This window comes from Tachyglossus aculeatus, chromosome 14 (genome assembly GCF_015852505.1).
Source record: "Tachyglossus aculeatus isolate mTacAcu1 chromosome 14, mTacAcu1.pri, whole genome shotgun sequence".
In the NCBI taxonomy this organism is placed as follows: domain Eukaryota; kingdom Metazoa; phylum Chordata; class Mammalia; order Monotremata; family Tachyglossidae; genus Tachyglossus; species Tachyglossus aculeatus.
In genome coordinates this window covers 40,867,582-40,892,095 of record NC_052079.1, presented here as the reverse complement: position 1 = coordinate 40,892,095, position 24,514 = coordinate 40,867,582, and the positions used below count along the sequence as shown (strand labels likewise).

Sequence of the window (24,514 nt, the reverse complement as noted above, 5' to 3'; positions counted from 1 at the left end):
AATCGATCATATTTATTGAATATGTGCTGGGTACAGATCGTAAATACAATTGACTGATTGTTTCCGATCAGAGCCAAGGTTTGCTATAAATCCAGGTTTATGGTGGGAGGAAATGCTTGTTTTCATTAAAACCCCCACCTTCCTGAAGCTGACCTTGCCAGGAGCTGAGGTAAATTGACACAGGCTGCCGTCAGAAAATGTGGTTCGCTCCCCAAAGCTAAGAATAACCTTTAGGGTCATTCAATATTTTAGTATGTCTGGTGAGTGGACTTCCAGCTGACCTAAGTAGTAAAGTAAATGTAAAGGAAAGAAGTCTCTGCTATCATTGCGCCAATAACAGTTTTCCAGAAAAGGGCTCAAACACATGATGCCCCATGGCATTCTAGTGTTAATTATTCTTTCATTCCTTCAGATTCACCGTAACCACCTCAGAATAAAACTCTGTTCTTTCTACTGGCAAAATACAACTTGCCTCCATCAATTCTACCAGCTTTCTGTAGTTCTAGTTCCAGTTTCTACTTTGACTGGTAGAAGAATTATGGCCTGGAGAAACTAAATGAATGATCCAATGTTGCCTATCACAGAGCAAGGGACCACGATAGGATTTAGGTCCAGGAGGTCCCACAGAGCCGGGTTGGGCCATACCATCCTGGCCGTGCTTGCCCCCCTACTCTGAACCCTCTAGTAGAGGCAGAAGCCACAGTGTGGCTTAGGATTCACTCTGTAGGAATGTTGTATCTCAGCTCCGTGGGTTCCCAAGACAACACAATCATTGTGGTGTTTGTTAAGCATGTACTGTGTGTCCCAAGATCTGTCAGAGTTCTGACATAGAAAATGATCATGGCAGATAGAGTCCCTGGCCCACATGGAGCTCACTGCCCAAGGGTGGCGGAAAACAGGTATTTAAATCTCTGTTTTATAGATGAAGAAACTAGGGCTCAGAGAACCTACGCGACTTGCCCAGGGTCCCACAGCAGGCAAGTTCAGAGGATTAGAACCCAGGTTGCCCAGCTCCAGGCTCTATGCTCGTTCTGCTAGTCCATGCTGCCTCTCTCCTCTAGACTGTAAGCTTGTTGTGGGCAGGGAACATGTCTGCCAAATCTGTTGTACTCCCTCAAGCGCCCAGTACAGTGCTTTGCATATAGGAAGTGCTCAATAAATGCCACTAATTGATTCTCTACTCTTTTCTGCTCTTCTCAACAATTCCCAACAGGCCAGAGGGCAAATGCAGACATACAAGAAGGACATGGCTTTTACATGATCCTAGAACGTTTCCCTCTGAATCCCACACTTGCTCTGGGGCCTTTGTGTTCCCCCAGATCCATATGAAATTGGGCACCGCATCATAGCCATGGAACTCAACAGCAGGAGCCAAAGCAGAGAGCGGCTTCATACTGAAATTAGTAAAGGATATAAAAATGATGGGTGTAAGGCAGAGAGTAGGCCAACGGAAAGCCAGACTGTCTGGTGTAAAACTGGAAAAAATGCCCCCCACCCCCCAAATATGGGTGAATGCATTTTTTAAGTTAGAATAAGCCCTCTTTTTTGGAACAGGGAATTCTGGACCAAAATATTTTAAAGATGACACTATCTCAATTGAAGGTATTGTCAGGTGCTCCCCACGAATCTATATGAAACATAGTTAAGATACATGATCCCACAAAACGTCATTGTTCTTTGTGTAACAGATGCTTTTGTATGAAATCCCTTTGCCCTCTGGGATTTTAAGGATATGTTTATGAAGATCTATTTAGTGTAGGTTTCAAGGTTGAGCAACGAAAATAAAATTTGATAGGAAGGTGGAATATTTATTGTAATGGCATTTTTCATTAGCTATAAAAGTCTGATTTTAAAAAGCATGACCCCTGTTGTTAGGAAAAGAGCAGCAAAATGAAATGCCCAACAGGTTAAGAGGCTCTCAATTAATTCAGAAGACTTTAGCACATTGATGGTAAAATTGTATCAGCAATCTGAAGAATACTGGAAATTTTATTCCAGAAAAGGGAACAAATGATACAATAGAAAGTAATAAGGCAGTGAAGAAGAAATGTGCTCAGTTGAGCCAAGAATAAATTTTTTTTAATAGAGAGGTTTAAAAAGAGAGGAAGAGTTTTCCAATTTTTCGCAATTAGAATCTGACCTATCAGAGTAAGAACTATAAATGAAATTGGGAGAACAGAGAGGTACACATTAACTGATTGCTCATCAGAAAAGCAAGGCCCTGTGAGATATGAATCAGCCAATACTGTGCTCTGTCACTGCTCAGGGGCAGTTTGTGAAATGCAAATCAGAATGCCCATTGAAGTTAATGTATGAATATCCAAAAATTCTGCAGGAGGCATACTTCCTGATCATGGAAGTGGCTAAACTTTGAGGTTCTTTTCCCAAATGGACTGTACACCGCAGCACGTAATACGGTGCCTTATATGAGGTGCTTTACAAATACCGCAATCATTATTATTATTATCATTATCAAATATTGCCCAGTTTAATAATTTCTCAAGACAACACACAGTTAAGCAAAAGCTGAACTTTGCGGTGAAAAGCCCAAACTTCCAGTGATTTTGGTTCTTTGAGAGAAAGAACAGTTCACCAGACTTTGAGTAACTGCATCAAGCAAGATTTAATTTACAATATTTAAGGCAACAGAGCAAATTCGATTAATTTGCCTTTCTCATTTTGTAATACTTAAATCACAACAATGTTTTAAGATCAGAGTTTCACTTTGATCTTTAGCACCGAACTGGAGGGAAGCGTGGAGTGAATGGTGTCATTCATCATTCTTTAAATATATCAAAGATACGTTCAGTGATAAAAAGGAGATAGCTGAGAGGCTCAATGGATTCTTTACTTTGGTCTTTCCTGGAAAAGATATGAGAAATTTCCACACCCAAATTGTTTTTGGTAGCAAATGGGTCACAGAAACAGGATCAGATCGCAGTGATTACACAGGATGTTTTCGGACTAATGGGTAATGATATAAACAAATCAGTAGGATTAGAGATGCCATAAATCCGTGATTTCTGAAGGAAATTGGAGGGAAAGTTGAAGAGTGTTTAGCCTCTGTAATCATACATACAGATGGCCTCTCTACCAGAAAACAAGCTGTTAGCCAACATAACTCCTAATTAGCAGAGAGTTTATCAGATAATCCTGGAAATTATAGGTCAGTAAATTTCACTTCTCGTACCTACTCTTTAAATTTGGGATCGCTTAGCACTCAGAGACAATAACAGCCCGTTCAATCTGTAAGGGGAATAAATTCCTCCCTAGTCTGCTTGAATTCTCGAAAGAACAATATGCAAGAGATTGTAAACTCTCCAAGGGCAGAAATTGTCTCTCCAATCAATCATTCAGTAGAATTAATAGACACAGGGATGTATAGTGATTACAAATATGTTTGGAAAGGAGTTTGACCTGGTGGATAGAGCATGGGCCTGGGAATCAGAAGGACCTAGGTTCTAATCCCAGCTCTGCCACATGTCTGCTGTGTAACTTTGGGCAAGTTACTTAACGTCTCTGTTTGTAAATTACCTCATCTGTAAAATGAGAATTGAGACTGTGAGTCCCCTGTGGAAGAGGGACTGTGTCCAACCTGAATAGCTTTTCTCCACCCCAGTGCTTAGAACAGTGCCTGGAACAAGGTAAGTGCTTAACAAATACCATAAAAAAATACTAACTCCAGCAGCATGTACTGAAATCGAATACGCCAGCAGGTTCCTTGCCATTGGGTTAGAGGAGCAGCGTGGCTCAGTGGAGAAGAGCACGGGCTTTGGAGTCAGAGGTCATGGGTTTGAATCCCGGCTCTGCCACCTGTCTGCTGTGTGACCTTGGGCAAGTCACTTAACTTCTCTGAGCCTCAGTTACCTCATCTGTAAAATGGGGATTAAGACTGTGAGCCCCATGTGGGACAACTTGATCACCTTGTGTCCACCCCCAGCGCTTAGAACAGTGCTCTGCACATAGTAAGCGCTTAACAAATGCCATTATTATTATTATTGGGTTAAATTTTGAATTCATAGAAGCCTCTCTGTGTTATTGAAGGGAGCGAAAATCTAAAAGTCAAACATTTAGTGTTGGTCAGATACCTTTAAATCATATAATTTTGGACAAGCCATGACCCCTGAATAAAGATCTGTGGGGCGATCACATGCTTCCTTTCCCTCAGTCAGTTCTTGCCTACTGATCAAGGAAGAGAAGGGGGAGCCCCAACCCCTACCATCCCTGGCCTCAAATTCTCGTCTTTGGGCCACATCTCAATCCACCGTGCCATTATGTTGTCCTGCAGGCATCTGTAGTGTGCTGGGAGGGGCAGGGTAATGTGGTAGCACTGTACAAAAGGAGGCAGCAATTTTTCCTTGCCTCAGTGTGGCCCAGTGTCTGAAGCCAGCCCTGCATGCTGTGCCCACCTCTGAGTACTGAGGCCGTTCTGGCTGCCACATCATAGTCATCCAGATGGTTTGGGTTCTTCAGTCTAGCATCGTCTGAGTAGGGAAAAGTCCCAAAGTGAACACATTCGAGATGAAGCTGAATGGGGGACATGGACTTGTTGTTCACCCGATTGCACGGCGCTGGGATTAGAGGCACAGGCGCTGTAGCTCGAAAATGGTAGAATCAAAGTAAACCAGAATAGAAGCTAGGAGATCTAATGCCTACTCCCTTCTCTGGCCCCATCCTGAGTGATGACCTTGGACAAGTCACTTAACTTCTCCGTGTCTCAGTTCCTTCATCTATAAAATGATAATAAGCTCCCTGTTCTCCCTACAGATTGTGAGCCCCATATGGCTGCCCAGTTTGACTGGAGTCTATCTACTTTTTTTTTTTTTTAAAAAGGTACTTGTTAAGCACTTGTTGTGTTCCAGACACTGTACTGAGCTCTGGGATATATACAAGATAATCAGGTTGGTCACTGTCCTTGTCCCACATGGGGCTCACAGTCTAAGTCAGAGGGAGGTGGGATTTCATCTCCAGTTTAAAGATGAGGTAACTGAGGCCCTTAGAAGTTAAGTGACTTGCCCAAGATCACACAGCACACATGTGACAGAGCCGGGATTAGAGCCCAGGTGAGGCCCATGCACTTTTCACTAGGCCACACTGCTTCTACTCTCATACTTAGCACGTACCAAGCCCTTAGTAAATACCATCGACATTATTCTTCAGACGAAATGTGGATGAATTACTCTTGGAAATGGGTGGACCAAGGGGTTTGGATATATTTATGAATGAGCAATCAATAATGGGTTAATGGGTTATAAGGTTGTAACGTAAAACAGAGGTGTCAAGTAGAGCAAACAACATGTGGCTTCTTGAAGCAAGCATCCTGTTGCCACTATCATGTAGCCAGAGTACTGTTGGCTAGACCACTGGCTTGGCCAAGTTCTGGCATTTCTTATGAACTTACCTTCTTCTTATGTGAAAAACAGACAAGTACTCCGAGTTCCTCAGTGGAAGCTTGATAATGAATGCAGAGTTACTAATGCTGTTGTATCTGTGTTCCATTTGAATTTCAGAAGGGACAGAAGTAACTAGCGCAGCCATTTTCAAATTATAATCACTGTTATTAGTTGTTCTAAATCTAATGGAACATTGAACATGAAAAAATGACTTCAAGTTGGTCATTTTTACTGGTTTCTTAACAACTAGGAATGGGCTCCACGGACAAATCTAGGGCAGCAGAAAGTTCAGCTTTTAACTTCTCAGAACAAAATGATTCTTGTGGTATTTTTCTTCTTTTTCAGGGTTTCAAGTAGCGCTAATGACCCCAGAGAGGAAATTTGTTATCAGATAGTGGAGAGACAACCTAAGAACTTTGCTTCAGGCTTGTCCATAGGTCATTATGCTTCTGATAATATGTCTAGCAGGATGCTTAGAAAATAATTAGTGATTTAACTTGATGGGATGATCATTTGGATGATTCAGATTTATGACTTTAATAATGCAACATGAGATAGAAAAGAGGCATCTTAGCTGAGTAAAATCTACTATTCATTTCAGTCAGCCAGAAGATAATTTTCTAAATGTTTTAAATGAGATACTTAGGTTGAATAAACCTTGTGAGTTTAATTGTGTATCCCTGGGTATTTGAAAATTCCACTTTTAATTTTAGTATTTTCAAAAAAAAATTAAACTGCAGTTACTTTATTTTGATTCTCCTACTTTCCCCACTTTTCCTTCCCACAAGCAATTTTATTTCAGTTTCCTTGTCTGGTACACTGTGATTTATTCCTAAATTGAGTCATCGTAACTGTCCAGAACTTTGTCCAGGGATGGAGAAAGGTACTTCTGAATCCCATTTCAGCTTTATTTCTCTATTTCAGAGACCATGGCAGCACTTCTTTCAAAGATTTAAAATCCCTAATGAGGCTTCCCTCTGTCAGGAGCTTGTTCTGACTGGCTGACCGATTGATAGACGGATTGGTTTGGTAATGCTTACGCAGTGATTGAAATATTGTACTGAGTCCTGGATTGAACACACAGGTGTTTTTCCAACATTAAATCATCTAAAAGGGTTGTGGACAAATGCACAGGGAAAAGTCAGCAATTAACATGAATCAGAACAGGGAAAGGCAAAAGGCATCAACCAAACTGTGTTAGGAATAACACAGTGAAAAACCCTAGGGGAGGTGATCTGTAGAATCTGGGCGGAGAACTGAAGAGCAGGAAGCTTCCTGATCTGGATTTATCTAGAACCCCATTTTCTCTCCTCTCCTTCCCTACCTCTCACCCACCCCTACCTTAGAAGAAAAACAAATGAAGCACCAAGCCAGTGGTTTTTCTTTCTCCACTCATCCCACTCCACACATTTGCTCCCTAATTCCTTCTCACACTTAACAAAGCCATAATCGGGACAGAAGTCAGAGAAGCATTATTTACATTAGACAACCTGGTAAATAAGGAGACACTTATGAGTTTGGAGCAGAAACATTTGGCCAGTCTCCTCAGTATGGAAATATGAATGGGCAGAACTCATTAAAAATATTTCATTCTGTAAGATTGGGCATTTTTCCTGAATATTCTGTTCTGGTAGTTAGATATTATGAAATATTACTGAGTGAAATCAGTTCATCCTTGCTAAATTCATTCATTCCATCATATTTATTGAGCGCTTACTATGTGCAGAGCACTATACTAAGCGCCTGGGAAGTACAAGTCGGCAACATATAGAGACAGTCCCTACCCAACAGTGGGCTCACAGTCTAGAAGTGGGAGACAGACAACAAAACAAAACATGTAGACAGATGTCAAAATCGTCAGAACAAATAGAATTAAAGAATTAAAGCTAAATGATCATAAAGGCAGAGAGCAAAACTAGCTGCAGGTAGAAAAATGAAATGGTCCTGCCTGTTTGTTGCTAACGATATGTCACCCATATATAATGAGCTAATCTGAGAAGGTGACTTGATAATAGCTTTTTCTGGCAAAGCCGGAAAGTCATGTTGAGGGGTACACAGGATGTGTTTTTTTTCTTAAATTCTGAAGGTTTACACCATGGGGCATGGATCTAAACTGGCATTATTTAAGAGCTGCTGTTCACCTTGCCCTTCACTGTATCCAGATGCTTGGATTCTATAGACTGTGCTGTGTCCCATTGAGAGTCATTGGGAGAGTGGGTCATGGCTGGGAGCTAAGAAACTGAAGTTGAAATTGGTCAGCCAAGCAGATATGCTGATCAATCAATTAATCAATCGTATTTATTGAGCGCTTACTGTGTGCAGAACACTGTACTAAGCGCTTGGGAAGTACAAGATGGCAACATATAGAGACAGTCCCTACCCAACAGTGGGCTCACTGTCCGGATCTCCAGGGCAGAGGCCAAGGCAGGGTGACTGGCAGCATAACCAGTTAACTGAGGCCCAGAGAAGTGAAGTGATGTGCCCAAGGTCACACAGCAGACAAGTAGTGGACGCAGGATTAGAACCCATGAACTTCTGGCTCCCAGGCTCATGCTCTGTCCACTATACTATGCTGCTTCCCCCACACCTAGTCCGGGTGCTTGCCACTGGGAATGATCAGTTGAAGAAAATACCTTTTCTGGCCTTTCTTGCAGTAGCAGCTTAGCAGATTGAACCAAGGTCAAAAAGTATATGTAAATGTTAGAAAAACATGATTCCAGTAATGTAAATATGGATTTTACTGTCTTGTCTTTTCATTGGGTAATTTATATTCTCAACCATGTCATCCTTGTGTACTTCCATTAATTTCTTTAGAGCAACATTTCCTATGAAACACTGCCAGGACTATCTTTCATTATCTTATTGTTGAGTATCTGCTTTGGACTGACTCTACCAGCATGGCTCATGTATCTTTAGTGTCATAGTTGTATCCTAAAGGTGGTGGAAGCAGTCCACCCAGGTAATCCCTTATTCAAATTTCTAGTTACATTCCTATTAACTGTGCTTTCATCTGTGTGTGTGTGTGTGTGTGTGTGTGTGTGTGTGTGTGTGTGTGTGTTTGTGTATGGGAAGCAGCATGGCCTAGAGGAAAGAGCAAGTGCATGGAAGTCAGAGGACCTGGATTCTTATCTGCTATGTGACCCTGGGCAAGTTTAAGTGCTTTCTGCCTCAATTACCTCATCTATAAAATGGGGATTAAGAATGTGAGCCCCATGTGGGACATGGACTCTGTCCAACCTAATTAGCTTGTATTTACCCCAGCGCTTAGTACAGTGCTTGGCACATAGTAAGTCCTTAACAAACTTCATTTTATTTTTTTTTTTATGAAGAAATCGGATCAGGGAGCAATCATTCATTCTTCCTTGTCAATAACCTCGATGTTTCTATTTCAGGGAAGCAACGTAATGGAGGATCAGGATTTGCTGGAAATAGGAATCCTTAACTCTGGACACAGGCAAAGAATTCTTCAGGCAATCCAGCTCCTTCCGAAGGTACAGAGTTTAAGTGTATATGCCAAGACTTTTACTTTAGAGGGGGAAATAGTGGTTTACACTTGGGACTGAATTCTACAAGAGTATTCCTTTCTCTGCAATTTGTCAGCAGGTATTGACTGAGCCAGAGGTGGTCATTTTTAATCAATCAGGGGTATTTTTTGAGTGCTTGGAAATGTACAATATAACAGAGTTAGTAGTCATGTTTTTAGGGTCTTTCCTGGACTGAAATTAGGGTCCATTGTGCCCCAGTCTCAACTCTGTCTGTGCTGTAGCTGTGGTAAATGCAGTGGTATGATTGTAGCAGAAAAGCAGATTGAAGCAGAGAAGCAGCGTGGCTCAGTGGAAAGAGCCTGGGCTTTGGAGTCAGAGGTCATGGGTTCAAATTCCAGCTCCGCCAACTGTCAGCTCTGTGACTTTGGGCAAGTCACTTAACTTCTCTGAGCCTCAGTTACCTCGTCTGTAAAATGGGGATTAAAACTGTGAGCCCCCTGTGGGACAACCTGATCACCTTGTAACTTCCCCAGCGCTTAGAACAGTGCTTTGCACATAGTAAGTGCTTAACAAATACCATTATTATTATTATTATTATTATTATTATTATTGAAATTACTCCTGAGGCTGCTGGACTCTATAAACCACAAAGCAAACTTGCTCTCCGCCTCCATTCCCCCTTGTCCCCTCCCCAGTTTTCAGTCAGATTTGACTCTCTGCACCTCCATGGCTTTCTGTGTAAAATGGGGGTCCCACTGACTCAGTCTGTGCAAAGTTCTTTTAGTGTGTAAGTTATTCTTTAGGAGAAATACGACCTGCACTATTTGGATGAAGCTGCACTGTTTGGATGACTAAATCTCTTCAATGCCCCTGCCAGTGCTCTAGGAGCCTGAGATTTTTGAAACTCTCTTACGTGTAGAACTTTTATCCAGCGTGTAGTGTATGTATTGAGAAATTCATCGAGCATCCAGCTATGCTGGGAACTGCATTTTGGACATTTTCAAAGTTAGTTAAATTGGAGTAATTCCCCTTTATTTGGAGAACTAGATGGAGAAGCAGTGTGATCTCGCAGAGAGAACTTGGGCCTGGGCATCAGAAGACCTAGGTTCTAATACCAGCTCCACCACTTGTCTGCTGTGTGACCTTGGGCAAGTCACTTCACTTTTCTGTGCCTCAGTTTCCCAAACTAAATTGGTGATTCAATACCTGTTCTCCTTCCTACATAGACTGAGAGCCCCATGCAGGACAGGGACTGTGTCTGACCTGCTTTATTATACCTACTCTGGCACTTAGAACAGTAGTTGAAGCATAGAAAGCACTGAACAAATACCATAAAAGAGTTTGCAGACTGCCAGTTAAACAAAGCATACATTTAGCAATGTCATTAATTTGAGGGTAAGTGACCACTGTTAGTAGCAAATAGTGAGTGTTTACTGTACTAACCATCGTTGACATATTCTTTGAGGCAAAAATTGAAAAGATAGTGAGAAGAAATGTAAAAATAATAGTGATAATTGTGGGATTTGTTAAGCTCTTACTATGCACCATGCACTGTACTCAGCTTTGAGGTAATACAAATCAGTCATGTTGGACAGGGACCCCATTCCACGTCAGGGTCACGGTCTCATTAGGAGGAAGAACTGATATTGCTTACAGGTAAGGAAACTGAGATACAGAAAAGTCGAGTGACTTGCCCAAAGTCCCACAGCAGGCAGGAGGCAGAGCCAGGATTGGAACCCAGGTCCTCTGACTCCCTATCTTCCGCTCTTTTCTATAGGCCATGTAACAGAAGCTCCTTAAGGAGTTGGTCCTAAAATAATTTGATTTCCTCCTAGGAGTTCTTCATGGTAACCTGTTTGCAAGGATCCCTTTGACAGCAGAAAGATTTCCCCTAAGTTTTGGATATAGGACATAATACAGTGATATGCAAACCAATAATCAACAAAAGCAAGAACCTTTTAGCAAATGTAGAGGGATTTTGCTTCAGAGAAATATTATGTCATAACCATTAAGTGAAAAGTTATATGAAATGGATCAACACAAAATGACCGGCTCATGGGCCTTGGCATATGTAGGCACATATGATGAGAAATGTATAAAAAATATCTGACACCACCCAAGCAGATCTATAAGGAGTCTTCCCAGACTGAGCCCTTTTTTTCCTCTCCTCCCCATCCTCCCTGCCCTACCTCCTTCCCCTCCCCACTGCACCGGTATATATGTTTGTTCAGATTTATTACTCTGTTTATTTTACTTGTACACATTTGCTATTCTATTTATCTTGTTAATGATATGCATCTAGCTTTATTTCTGTGTATTCTGATGACTAGACATCTGTCCACATGTTTTGTTTTGTTGTCTGTCTCCCCTCACAGTTGATGGGTAGGGACCGTCTGTATATGTTGCCAACCTGTACTTCCCAAGCGCTTAGTACAGTGCTGTGCACACAGTAAGCACTCAATAAATACAATTGAATGAATGAATGAATGAACTCACAGTTAGTTTTGTTGTTGCAAATTGTGAGCCCACTGTTGGGTAGGGACTGTTTCTATATGTTGCCAACTTGTACTTCCCAAGCACTTAGTACGGTGCTGTGCACACAGTAAGCGCTCAATAAATACGATTGAATGAATGAATGAATAATTTGCCTTGGTAAGTACGGAGCTTAATTTTAGGTAGTTAATAGTGTAATTTTTCTGTCAGAGCCGTCATTTGATCTCATTCTCATTTCCACTCCCAGAAGGTGGATGAAAACTATCTTCTCTTTATTAGTGGAAATTTCATCTTTTGAATGTTTGCTCTTTATGGGTCACTATTCATTCATTCATTCATTCATTCAATTTTATTTATTGAGCACTTACTGTGTGCAGAGCACTGTACTAAGCACTTGGGAAGTACAAGTTGGCAACATATAGAGATGGTCCCTACCCAACAACGGGTTCACAGTCTAGAAGGGGGAGCCAGACAGCAAAACAAAACATGTGAACAGGTGTCAAGTCGTCAGAACAAATATAATAGTAAATATGTACAATTAAAATAGAATAATAAATCTGTACAAACATTTATACAGGTGCTGTGGGGAGGGGAAGGAGGTAGGTCAGGGGGATGAGGAGGAGGAGAGGAAAAAGGGCATTACTGATATCTGGGCTCCTTTAATGTGGTGGTTTGGAAGCTGGTGAAGGTTTTCCAAAAGAGAGGTGAAAGGCAACATGGAGTGCTTATTTCCAGTACAGTGTTTTTAGAAGTATGCTTTAAAGCATCATTCTTATTTCAGATTCTGAGGTATCAATTCGAGGTTCAGGTTTACAGTAGTAGTCATTTTCTAGTAATGAAAGCTGTCTTTAGGGTACTTATCAAGTGCTTACCTAATGCCAAGCACTGTACTAAGCACTGGGGTTGATACAAGATTATCAGGGTGGACACAGTCCCTGTCACCCATGGGGCTCACAGTCTAACTAGGAAGCATTAGGATTTAATCACCATTTTACAGATGAGGAAACTGAGGCACAGACAAGTAACTTGCCCAAGTTCACACAGCAGACAAGTGGCAGAGCTGAACTTAGAACCCAGGTCCAGTGACTCCCAAGATTTCTTTATGGTACTTATTAAGTGCTTACCTAATGCCAAGCACTGTACTAAGCATTCATTCATTCATTCATTCAGTCATATTTATTGAGCACTTACTGTGTGCAGAGCTAAGTACTAAGTGCTTGGGAAGTACAAGTTGGCAACATATAGAGATGGTCCCTACCCAACAGTGGGCTCACAGTCTAGAAGGAGGAGACAGAGAACAAAACAAAACATATTAACAAAATAAAATAAATAGAATAAATATGTACAAGTAAAATAAATAGAGTAATAAATGTGTACAAACGTATATACATGTATACAGGTGCTTTGGGGAGGGGAAGGAGGTAAGGCAGGGGGGATGGAGAGGGAGAGGAGGGGGAGAGGAAGGAGGGGGCTCAGTCTGGGAAGACCTCCGGGAGGAGGTGAGCTCTCAGTAGGGCTTTGAAGGGAGGAAGAGAGCTAGCTTGGCGGATGTGCAGAGGGAGGGCATTCCAGGCCAGGGGGATGACGTGGGCCAGGGGTCGACGGCGGGACAGGCAAGACTGAGGCACGGTGAGGAGATTAGTGGCAGAGGAGTGGAGGGTGCAGGCTGGGCTCTTCTCTCTCCCTCTTTTCCATCATTTTTTTCTTCTTTTCCTTTTTGGCTTTCTGCTTTGACCAAGCTTTGTTTTTCATGAATTTCTTTTTCCCTTCATTTTCTCTTCTCTCCTTTCTTTGTTGCTCCAATTGTTTCTATCTCTGTTTCTCTCTGTTTTTATCCTTAAACGGAATAGAGTCCGTGTCAATCTCGATGTGCACAAAGTCCAGAAACTGCTTTCCCCTAAGTTCGGACACCTTGGGCATCCTCAGCAGGGCAAACCCACGAGCGAGGCTCAAAAATCTAGATCTTTTAATCGGGAGATGAGCTTGCACTCATGTTTGGCATAGGCCTGGATGCAGGACACAGTAGCTTGGGGTTGATACAAATTATCAGGGTGGACACAGTCCCTGTCCCCCATGGGGCTCACAGTCCAACTAGGAAGCGTTAGGATTTAATCACCATTTTACAGATGAGGAAACTGAGGCACAGACAAATAACTTTCCCAAGTTCACACAGCAGACAAGTGGCACAGCTGCACTTAGAACCCAGGTCCAGTGACTCCCATTGTCCATGTTCTATCCACTAGGCAATGCTGCTTCTCTTTTTCATGGGGAGTAATATATTTAACATATTCAGAAAATAGATATGTCCAAGGCATGCATTCTCTTCACTGGAATCACCTCAGATCCAGTCACTCCTATTTTCCTCCATCTTTAAGAGTGTAACACCATTGAAATGTAAGAAAAATAACTCAATTTTCATTCATTACGTGCCACCCCGTGTCTAGGCCTTCAAAATCGTAAATTTACCCCCTTTCTCTTCCTAGGAAGGGGAACATGATGAACTAACATGAGCAAATTTCATGTACTCTGAGCTATGTTTAAAATCTGCGTGCAATCTAACTCTTCCTTAAGCATCAGTCCCTTAAAACCCAGAAAGTTTTCAGATTCTCCAGAGCCTCTGGTTAAATCCAGCCTTTAAGGACAGTGTCTCTGAGTTCAGATTTTTTGTTGTTTCACGACCTCCCCTCTGAAAGTGGAACCCAGAAGAGCAGGCAGACAAAGAATGGTGGTAACAAGTGCCTACATTCACATGGAGCAGCACTCCATTAAACTCCATGGGAGATCTGCAGTTAAAACCATGCACACTGAGTTGAAAATACTTCCCAATGTGTTAACATCTTTTATCCCTTTTTCTAACGCCCTCTTCTCTATATTTTTCCTTTTAATTTTATACCCCTCTCTCTCTCTCCCAGTGTTGTCTAGTGGTTGTCACAGACCACTCAGAGTAAAAGGCACAGTTTCTTTCCTGAGGGATTATCATTTAAGGTATTCAGACAATACAGTTCTGATATAAAAAATCTCCAGGGTAGGGATAATAACCCAAACCTACAAGGTTTCTTAGCATTTTAAACAAATATGGTGCTCTTCTGTTAGTGGAGGATATATGTGTATGCATTTCCATAAAAATTGTCAAGGTGGTTTGTCAGAGAGTATTAGTCAAGGCTTATTAGCTACCAAAGAGAGTGGGAGAAGAAACACAGTTGGCCATTTGACTTCAGGCTCCAGAAGAGCAACAACGAATAGAGCTATAAGTGTGAAAAAAAATGAGAGAATAGATTAAGACAAGATTGGAGGCTGGTGGGGAGGAAAAGCCTAAATTTGATAGGATCAAAGATTATTTGCAGAGATCAAAAATAGTCACATGAATCATGCCAATACAGTTACTGAAGCATCACATAACCTTGGAAAATATCAGTCAGAATCATTGCTCTTGACAACCGTGCTGTCATTTACCTAAGAATCCAGGTGCTCATTTTTCTGTTCTTGACAGCTGATAGAATTGTATGGCCATAAGAGGAAAAGTTATTCCATGGTAACTTCTAAAATATCCATCACTTAAAGTTGATGTAAACCCATTTCTAATTCTCTTACTTTCTTGAGGAGCTTGAATAAGGCAGTGGTAACAGTCCTTGTCTCCTAAAGTTAGATCTTTGAGAGTATTGTAGAAGTGCAAGGGATTTTTCCATTCCCTATCACCAAGTGCCACTTTACTCTTCCCCAGTGATATTTGGTAAGGACCTCCATGATATCTTGTTTGGATGTTGAACAAATTCTCAATCAGACAGCTCTTCCTTGTGTACAATCTAAAGCTTTCGTCCCCCTTTCTCTTCTGTCTTAAGAAATGAAGAGCTTTTCGCCATACCCTATATAAAACTAAATTTGGATCAGCCAATCAGTGATATTTATTGAGCTCTTACTGTGTACAGATCACTATACTAAGTGCTTGGTAGAGTACAGTACAATCCCTGCCCTCAAGGCGCTTGCAGTCTCCTTCTCTCTTGCTTGAATAGCCCTATGTCCTTTACCCATTTCTTTCGATGTTGTTTTCCGAACTTTTTCATCTTCTTCAATTTTCAGATCTATCCATTGGCATTAGAGTGTTGCTATTCAAGCGCGTAGTACAGTGCTTTGCACACAGTAAGCTCTCAAAAAATATTATTGAATGAGTTATTTAGCATTCATGTTTTAAAAAGGGTTATATGCTTGCAGAATGAGTTGAGTTTAGAGTAATTGGCTAATTAGGCAAATTAGAGACTTGTGACTTCTATGCTCCTAGAAAGGAAATGCTATCAGGTTGAAACCCTGTTTAAATATTATGTACAAGTGAGGCTTCCAAAGAGGAAATCATAGCTGGCAGAGGACTAAAAATGGTAGACCAAAGCCCCTCGAGACAGACCTACTCCTGTGTTAGTTTCTCTGTCTGCAGTGGAGACGGTAATACTGGAACTGCTACCTGGTTGGGAGGAATGTTGCCCAAATTAATGGGCTAATGCCTGCCAAGCACTTGGAGCTTCCTGCAGTGAAGGGAATACATACAAACCGAGAGAACACTGACCATGTTGTCATTCAGTGCTCGTGTTGAATATCAGAGGAAGGACAGCTGGGAGCAGCAGCAGGTGCAGCGAAGACTAACGTGTGGGCCCGTTCTAATGTTGGCTCAATCTGTATAGCAGTTTGGTTGTTTGCTCCACTGAGAGATTGTCTAGCTACTGAAAATTGTGTGCCTCGATTCTTCCTAAACAAGGGAGTTGGGTTGTTGCTTTTTTTCGTGAATTAAATGTGGAGTCATTCATGACACCAAGTTCAGAGATAGAGTGCACTGTGTAAGAGATTTAGTTGAAGGGAACCCGGGGACAGAAAACTGGAATTTTGCTACATGAGGTTTTTTTCCTGGCCTTAATAGGAAATGAAGTGGGGTCTTTCCTTACAGAATGCCACACAAACATCCCTGCTGGAAATTCAGTGTCAAGGTAGTTATCTGGATCTGACTAAAAACTTTAGAGAATTCATTTTGCTTCCCTGGGGTCCATTTCACAGAAATAAACCACAACAAGTATAAGGCCTAAAATGTGTATTTCTTCATTGGTGCAGTGGCTGTAAAAGCCTATTGTAATCTGACTGCAACTCTAAGTGGCCTCAACTGACAGCACTTCAGAGTCTATTCTTGTGGAAGTGAAGAATACAGAGTCAGACAGCTCTTTCCTTTCAGGTTGACCCTGTGAACATTGACCAAAAATGACTCCTGTAGCTTGTGCATAAAAGGAGATTTGTTCTTTAGCAATACTTATTCCCCCGTAGTGACCTCCAGAACCCCTGCTTGGGCTTGCTAGTTGGCTGTCCAAAGTGTGTGTCTACCTCATTCAATGACAGCTAGCTGGGAGTGTGATTTTGTAAGATAATTAATTAACTATAGTTTTTGTTATAAGTTCTTATATGTGCCAGGCACTGTACTAAGTGCTGGGTTGAATACAGGCAATTAGGGTTGGACACAGTCCAATCCCCATTTTACAGAAGAGGTGACTGAGGCACAGAGACGTGAAGTGATTTGCCATAGGTCACACAGCAGACAAGTGGCAGAGCTGGGATTAGAACCAGGTCCTTCTGACTCCCAACCCTTGCTGTATCCACTAGGCCATGCTAAGAGGAAGTCAGAGGTTGAACTCTGGGGAAGGAAGGGGAGGGTGAAAGTGAGGTGGGGATGAGGTACCAGGAGCTGCATTAGAGAAGAGACGAGTGGTTACAGGAATGAAAGTCAGGCATCTCATAGCTGAATTCCCACCACAATAGCTGCTGCTCACCTGATACTGACTCCACCCAAAACCACCTAGATGTGGTATCCAATTAGATCAATTGTCACAAGATCCTTGCCCATTCAGATTTTAGTCATTAGAATAGATTACTGCACCCCAAAGCAGACAACTCCAAGAGGGAGAGGTTTTAGGGTTAAATCAGTCAATCATTGGCATTTATTGAGTGCTTACCGTTTGCAGAGCAGGCACTAAGTACTTGGGAGAGTACAGTACTATAGAGTTGGTAGACACAATCCCTGCCCATATAATCTGATAAAACGTGGTTCATGTTAAATGAGCCATCTCAGTAATTGTCTCAGAGTAATCAACTGTTTGATTTCCCTTCGTATTTGGGTTCTACCCAGTGGATTCGTTTCCACTGAATGCGTAATAATCGAAGGGATTGTCCAGTGGCGTCTCACAGAAATAGACACATGTTGAGGCAATCCATTGCCCAGAAAAGATCACCTGTCCATGAGAAGGCCTTTGGAAAGGGAGTTACTCACTGATATGCACAGGTTCTCTTCCTAATCCCACATCAAAACTCAGCTTTCTTGAAAACTGCCAGCTAACATCAACTCTTACCTCCCAGAGGATATGAATGCCGAGCATACAGCTGAATCCCACTTCAAAAACCTGCAGAGAAATTGAGATTTCAGCTGAACTTCAGGTTCCCTGAATGCATCTCATGTAAATGCTAAATAAAGACACACTAAAAACATTTTAAGATTACAGATCACAAGGCCTTGACAGTTTAAAAGCTTTTCCATTCACTTTTCATATATACCTCATTTTCAGTTTCTTCCCATTGGAGGCGACTGCTTCCTGAGGAATGGATTATTTTCACAATTTAATCCTAGACAATGAGAAGACATTTTCGATTTGAAATTTCCAGGTGGGAAATGTTCTATAGATAAGTATAAGGGATGATTGCTATAATTTACCTGTCTACCCAATATGGGAATCATCACTGACTGATGTGCTCAGGGACCAAAGCTCATTAACAGTACACACATTGAAAACACCCTTTTTGTCATAAGGCCATACCCTTGGAAAAAGAGGGTTGATGAGAAAGCAGGAAGACCCTAGCAGTTATTGGAAACCTCTGAGATCCCCTGACCCTCAGATTCTTCTTGGCAATGTCGGGATCTGAGCTGTCTGACACAGTAGGGAGAGTAAATATGATTCCTCCTTTTATTTCCCTCCTCTGAGTCCTAGGAATGGGAGCATTAGGTATTAGGGAGAGTAGGTGGATTTCATTTTTAGGTTCCAGATTCTTCCCGGAACTGAAAGAGGAAATTGAGTTGAAACCCTGGAAGGCAGAATGTACCAACCAGTGGGCACATCTGGATTTGTCCCCCTATGGATTGGAACCAGAAAGAGGGAGAGAGAGAGAGAAAGAAAGAAAGAAAAGCATCTGTTCTGGTCCCAGGCCAATATTTTGTTATTGATTTCATTCCTGCAGTCTTGTTTCCCCCTACACATTGCTTCCCCTTTCTACTCCATCTTCTAACCTCCTAACTAAGATGTCAGAAAGGACAAGAACTGCTCACATATCAAGGATGTGCCTCAGCTTCTCCTGGCTCCTAAGAGTACCCATTGCAGTCTCATTTCCCGGTTAGCTCTGCTAACCAGAAATTCTGAGCTCTCCAGGAGGGAGACCTTCTTTCACCTCACTTTCAGTAAGTTCTCAGCTTCTGTACACTGCTTCTTGTCTTCTCCATTAGATTGTAAGGACAGGGATCAAATTTTTTATTTCTTCTTTTTCATTCCCCAGTGCGTAGCCCAGTTCGCTAGACACTGTTGCTGATGATGGTGAGGATGACCTTAACATCCAGATTTAATCCTGAATCACTCCTCATACTTGAGCTCACCGGGTTAAAGGCATCCCAGTTTTTTTATTAGTGACAGTTTCAGTAAGAGGTCCATTCCCTTTAAATTTAGGAGAAGACATTAGCATATCTTGTAAAAATTGGCCTAACCAGATGAAATGATAAAGACAAAAAATGTGTTGCTGCCTTCAGTTTGAAGTATTTAAATCAGCAATTTCTATTTTTCTTGTTACTTGAGGCTCTAAACGACAAATACAATTTAAAATTCCACTGAATAATTTCAAATAAATAAATAAAAGTGACATTCAGAAAATATGGTGTTTTCTTTAAGAACTGTGGAGTTTTAAATTCTAAAGCAAATGAGACAAATAATATGCAAATCATTTTATCAGGTTGGCAAGATTGATATTAGCATTTAAAGCTCTCAGTTTTAATTGCAAAGCAATATGTTTCATTACCATCGAAGAGTTCCATGAATGTCAGGAAACATATTTCTATTAATTTCAGGGTGTAACATTACGAAACCTATTTCTTGACTCATGTGTAGTCGGTAAGAAGGAACGGGCCATGTGTCTATTGCCACTACTGTGTGGTGATAGAGCTTGAAAATTTGGAAGATGGTGACAACTGCTCCACACCCAAAGGTTTAATAAATAAATGAAGAAGTAGTGTGGCCTAGTGGAAGGAGCACAGGCCTTAAAGTCAGAGGATTTGGGTACTAATCCTGACTCCACTACTTGCCTGGTGTGTGAGCTTGGGCAAGTGGCTTAACTTATCTGGGCCTGTGTTTCCCCGTCTCACAAATGGGAATTAACTTCTACTCAAAAGATTAGTAAAAGATCTATTATAGCTCAAGGATTTTCATCACAACTTCATTTTTAGGAAAAAGAAAATGCCTAAAATATTTCCTTGAAATATAAACTTGGATAATGGTACCATGAATCAAGGGTTAATAGAAAAGATCCTATTTTTAAACTCAGCAGCCATGGAAATCAGTGCAGGCCCAAGGATCCATGCCTAAAAGAAATGTGTCTGCAGGCACATAAACTTTGATATCAAATTGAAATTTCGACCCATAATATTATTTCAGTGAGTTGTACTACTTACAAAACTACCAACAGATCAAAACTGGAGAATTATGAGAAGCAAAATATCTTTGGAGACCCCCAAGTTTTGCTAGCCAAATCCACATCCATACTAGCCCAGCATTATTTTGCACAAGTATGCATGCAATAGTATTTTTCCTAATTCAAACCAGGAAATAAGACTCCTGACCCATGAGTTAGTCTCCTTATCATGACCATTGCGTGACTGTTTTTTAATCCATCAATCAATCATGTTTACTGAAAACTTTCTGGGTGCAAAGCACTCTATTAAGTGCTTCAGAATGAATGCTATAACACAGTTGGTAGACATGTTACCTGCCCACAGAGAGGTTGTAGTCTAACAACACAACCGATGGGCCAGTCGCTTTTGCCCACCAGGTTGTCTCTGCCCAATTGGCGGAGTCCTCTATGTTCAGTTCAGATCAAAGTACTTCCCAAGCGCTTAGTACAGGGCTCTGCACATAGTAAGCGCTCAATAAATACGATTGATGATGATGATGATGATCCCACCCTGGGTGCGCTTCGGAGATTGGGTGGAGATCGAGGTCTTATCTTTGCTTTTGAGTTGTCTCTGACCCATAGCGACTCCATGGACACATCTCTCCCAGAATGCCCCACTGTCCATCTGCAGTCATTCCGGTAGTGTATTCATAGAGTTTTCTTGGTAAAAATATGGAAGTGGTTTACCATTGCCTTCTTCCACGCAGTAAACTTGAGTTTCTGCCGTCTACTCTCTCCCATGCCACTGCTGCCCAGCATGGGCGAGTTTTGACTTGTAGCAGATTGTCTTCCACTTGCTAAGCACTACCCAAGGTAGGAATGGAATGGTTATGCCTCTGCTTGACTCGGCCTCCTGTAGCCGAGACTAGTAGAGTCCTCGAAACTCTCCAGATGCTACCATGAGAGTGGGGAGATGAAGGTACAGCAAGTAAATTGAGGTTAGAGGAGCAAAGCGTGCATGCTGCGTTATAGTAGGGAGTCAGTTAAGGTAGGAGGGGGTGAACTGTGTTTTAAATCCCATGGTAAATAGTTTCTTTTTGCGGGAGTGGATGGGCAGCCATTGGAGTTTCTTGAGGAGGGGGAGGTGTGGATTTAACAGGTTTTTTTTAGAAAAATGGCATGGGCAGTGGAGTGAAGTAAAGTCTATAGTGGGGAGACAGGAGTCAGGGAGGTCAGCAAGGAGGCTGATGCAGTAGTAGTAGAGGCCTTCCCAGACTGAGCCCCTTCCTTCCTCTCCCCCTCGTCCCCCTCTCCACCCCCGCATCTTACCTCCTTCCCTTCCCCACAGCACCTGTATATATGCAAGTAAGTACAGTAAGTACAGTAAGTACAATGGTCTGCACAAGAGTAAGAGTGTAGTAAATACACTACTGATTGATTGATACTGTTGAGCATTTACTACGTGCTAGGTGCTGTATGTGTTGCCAATTTGTACTTCCCAAGCGCTTAGTACAGTGCTCTGCACATAGTAAGCGCTCAATAAATACGATTGATTGATTGATTGATGTATATATGTTTGTACATGTTTGTTACTCTATTTATTTTACCTGTACATATCTACTCTATTTTATTTTGTTAGTATGTTTGGTTTTGTTCTCTGTCTCCCCCTTTTAGACTGTGAGCCCACTGTTGGGTAGGGACTGTCTCTAGATGTTGCCAACTTGTGCTTCCCAAGCGCTTGGTACAGTGCTCTGCACACAGTAAGCGCTCAATAAATACGATTGATGATGATGATAAGGCGGGGTATGATAAGTGCTTGGATCAACATAGTAGCTGGTCAGATGGGGAGAAAAGGGCAGATTGTAGCTGTGTTGTAAAGGTGGAACCAACAGGATTTGGTGATATATTGAATATGTGGCTTGAATGAGAGAAATGAGCCCAGAGTATTGCCAAGGTTTTTTTATTGGTTTGTTTTTTTATGGTGTTTGTTAAGCTAGTCAGGTTTGACAGTCCATGCCGCACATGGGGGTCACATTTTTAATCCTCATTTTACAGATGAGGTAACTGAGACCCAGAGAAGTTACGTGATTTACCCAAGGTCACACAGCAGACAAGTGGTGGAGCCGGGATTAGAACCCAGGTCCTTCCAACTCCCAGCCCATGCTCTACCTACGAGGCCATCCTGCTTCCCTTACCTGCTTGTGAGACAGAGAGGATAGCGGTGTTGTCTACAGTGATGAGAAAGACAGGAGAAGAACAGGGTTTGGCCGGCAATTCGAAAAGTTTTGTTTTGGACAGGTTAAATTTGAGGTGGCAGTGGTACATTCAAGTAAAGATGTCCTAAAGGCAGGAAGAAATGTGACACTGGAGAAAAGGAGAGAGATCAGGGCACAAAATGTAGATTTAGGAATCATCCCCATAGTAAAGGTAGTTGAAGCCATGGGAGTGAATGAGTTCTCCAAGGGGGTGGATGTAGATGGAGAATAGAAGGGAACCCAGAACTGAACTTTGAGGAACACCCACAGTTAGAGGGTTGGAGGCAGAGGAGGAGCCTGCTAAGGACATTGGGAAGGAGCAGCCAGAAAGATAGGAAGAGAACCAGTGTCAGAAAGCACTGGAAAAGATAGGAAAAATTTAGTAATGCCAAACCACAAAAGTATTTGTTTATAGATGAAACTCGTATCAGATATCCAGGCTAACATCTCAATAGGTGAATATATTTTCCCCCTTAAAAAAACCCACCTTATCATATTTATACCTATGAATATGAAAGAAGGAGAAAAAAATCCACAAGTGCAGTTTTCTTCATTTGACATACTGGGAATTGCCCCTTTGTATCACACCATAATGAGGAGATACATATCTTTAAGCTCTGTCATTTCCCCTTACCTGGAATTTATTTCAGTGTCTTTCCCCAACCCCTTGAGGGTAAGGGTCATGTCTACAACTATCCCAAGCACATAGTAAGTACAGTGGTCTGCACAAGAGTAAGAGTGTAGTAAATACTACTGATTGATTCTTTTTATACTGTTGAGAATTTACTATGTGCTAGGTGCTGTACTAAGTACAAAGTAATGAGATTGGACACAGTCCCTGTCCCACATGGGGCTCATAATCTAAGAAGAAGGGAGTAGGATTCAGTCCCCAATTTACAGATGAGGAAACTGAGGCACAGGGAAGTTAAGTGATTTGCCCAAGGTCACAAAGCAGACAAGTGGTAGAACTGGGATTTGAACCCAGGTCCCATGATTTCCAGGTTCGTGTTCTTTCACAGACCACAATGCTAAGTAGCAGTTGGGTGAATTGATAAAATGCTTGCTGTCTCTACAATGATTGAAGGAATGAAATGTATGTACCTGGTTAAAAAAAAACACACAAAAAGCACTTCAATTTCCAGAAGCATGTTGCTTTAAAAATCAAATTCTTGATTTCAGACCAAACTTAATTTCAGTCAATCAGTTGATAAATCAGTGGTATTTATTGACTGCTTACTGTCTGCGGAGTATTGTATTAAGCACATGGGAGAGTACAATTCAAAACAGTTGGCAGACACATTCCCAGCCCATTAGGAGCTTACGGCCTAGAAGGGGAGAAGGTTTAATGGATGAAAATAATTCATGAAAAAATTTATGCTCAGAAATTTCTCTTGCTGGAATCACTTTCTCTCTCTGATATAAGTTCAGAAACATTATGCTGCTGTCATCCTTCTTTGTTCTCTAAAAGTAAAATATGTTCTGCATATAGTTGTCAAAAAATGGGAGAATGTCTACCAGTATGCTCATATTAATAGTTGTCAGACTGTAGATTCTTTGAAGAAGCAGTCTTAAAATCTTCATAAATCCTTATTTACAGACTCACCACAGGAGTGCTATAGGCTCCTGCAGCATATCAGAACAAATTACAACAGTTTTGAATCTCTTTCAAAAATGTAATAATAATAATGGTGATGGAATTTGTTAAGCACTTACTATGCATCAAGCACTGTTCTAAGCACTAGGGTAGATGCAAGCTAATCAGATTGGACACAGTCCGTCTCCCATATGGGGCTCACGGTCTTAATCCCCATTGTACAGATGGGGTAACTGAGGCCCAGAGAAGTGAAATGACTTGTCCAGGGTCACACAGCAGACTGGTGGCATAGCTGGGATTAGAACCCAATTCCTTCTCAGGCCCATGCTGTATCCACGATACCAGGCTGCTTCCCAAAAATATAGCTAAATTTTGTAATTTCTGATGTATACTTCTGCTCATGTTTTTATGTTTTAAATCTATAGCATATATAGTATGCATATCTATCATGTATGCATTTACAGAAATCAAAACCTAAATATGGAATGCCATTCACATTTAAGGGTGAAACTCGCTTCCCATCAAACACCAGAACTCATCCTTCTTGACTGTACATCACTTCAAGTTCGTTCCTACTTAATGCCAATAACATCTGAAGCAGGGGTTTGACACATTTAGTTCTTTCAA

At 41.6% G+C, this 24,514-nt stretch overlaps 1 protein-coding gene across 5 annotated transcripts in view; it reads left to right on the top strand.

Annotated features, from left to right (window-relative positions):
- ANKS1B (ankyrin repeat and sterile alpha motif domain containing 1B) overlaps window positions 1-24,514 on the top strand; it is a 624,779-nt gene that overhangs the window by 411,796 nt on the left and 188,469 nt on the right. For all 5 annotated transcript variants that reach the window (XM_038756218.1, XM_038756216.1, XM_038756217.1 and 2 more), the window contains one exon: window positions 8,786-8,884. In XM_038756218.1, coding sequence (XP_038612146.1) covers window positions 8,786-8,884 — 99 coding nt within the window. The remainder of the gene's footprint in view (window positions 1-8,785; window positions 8,885-24,514) is intronic.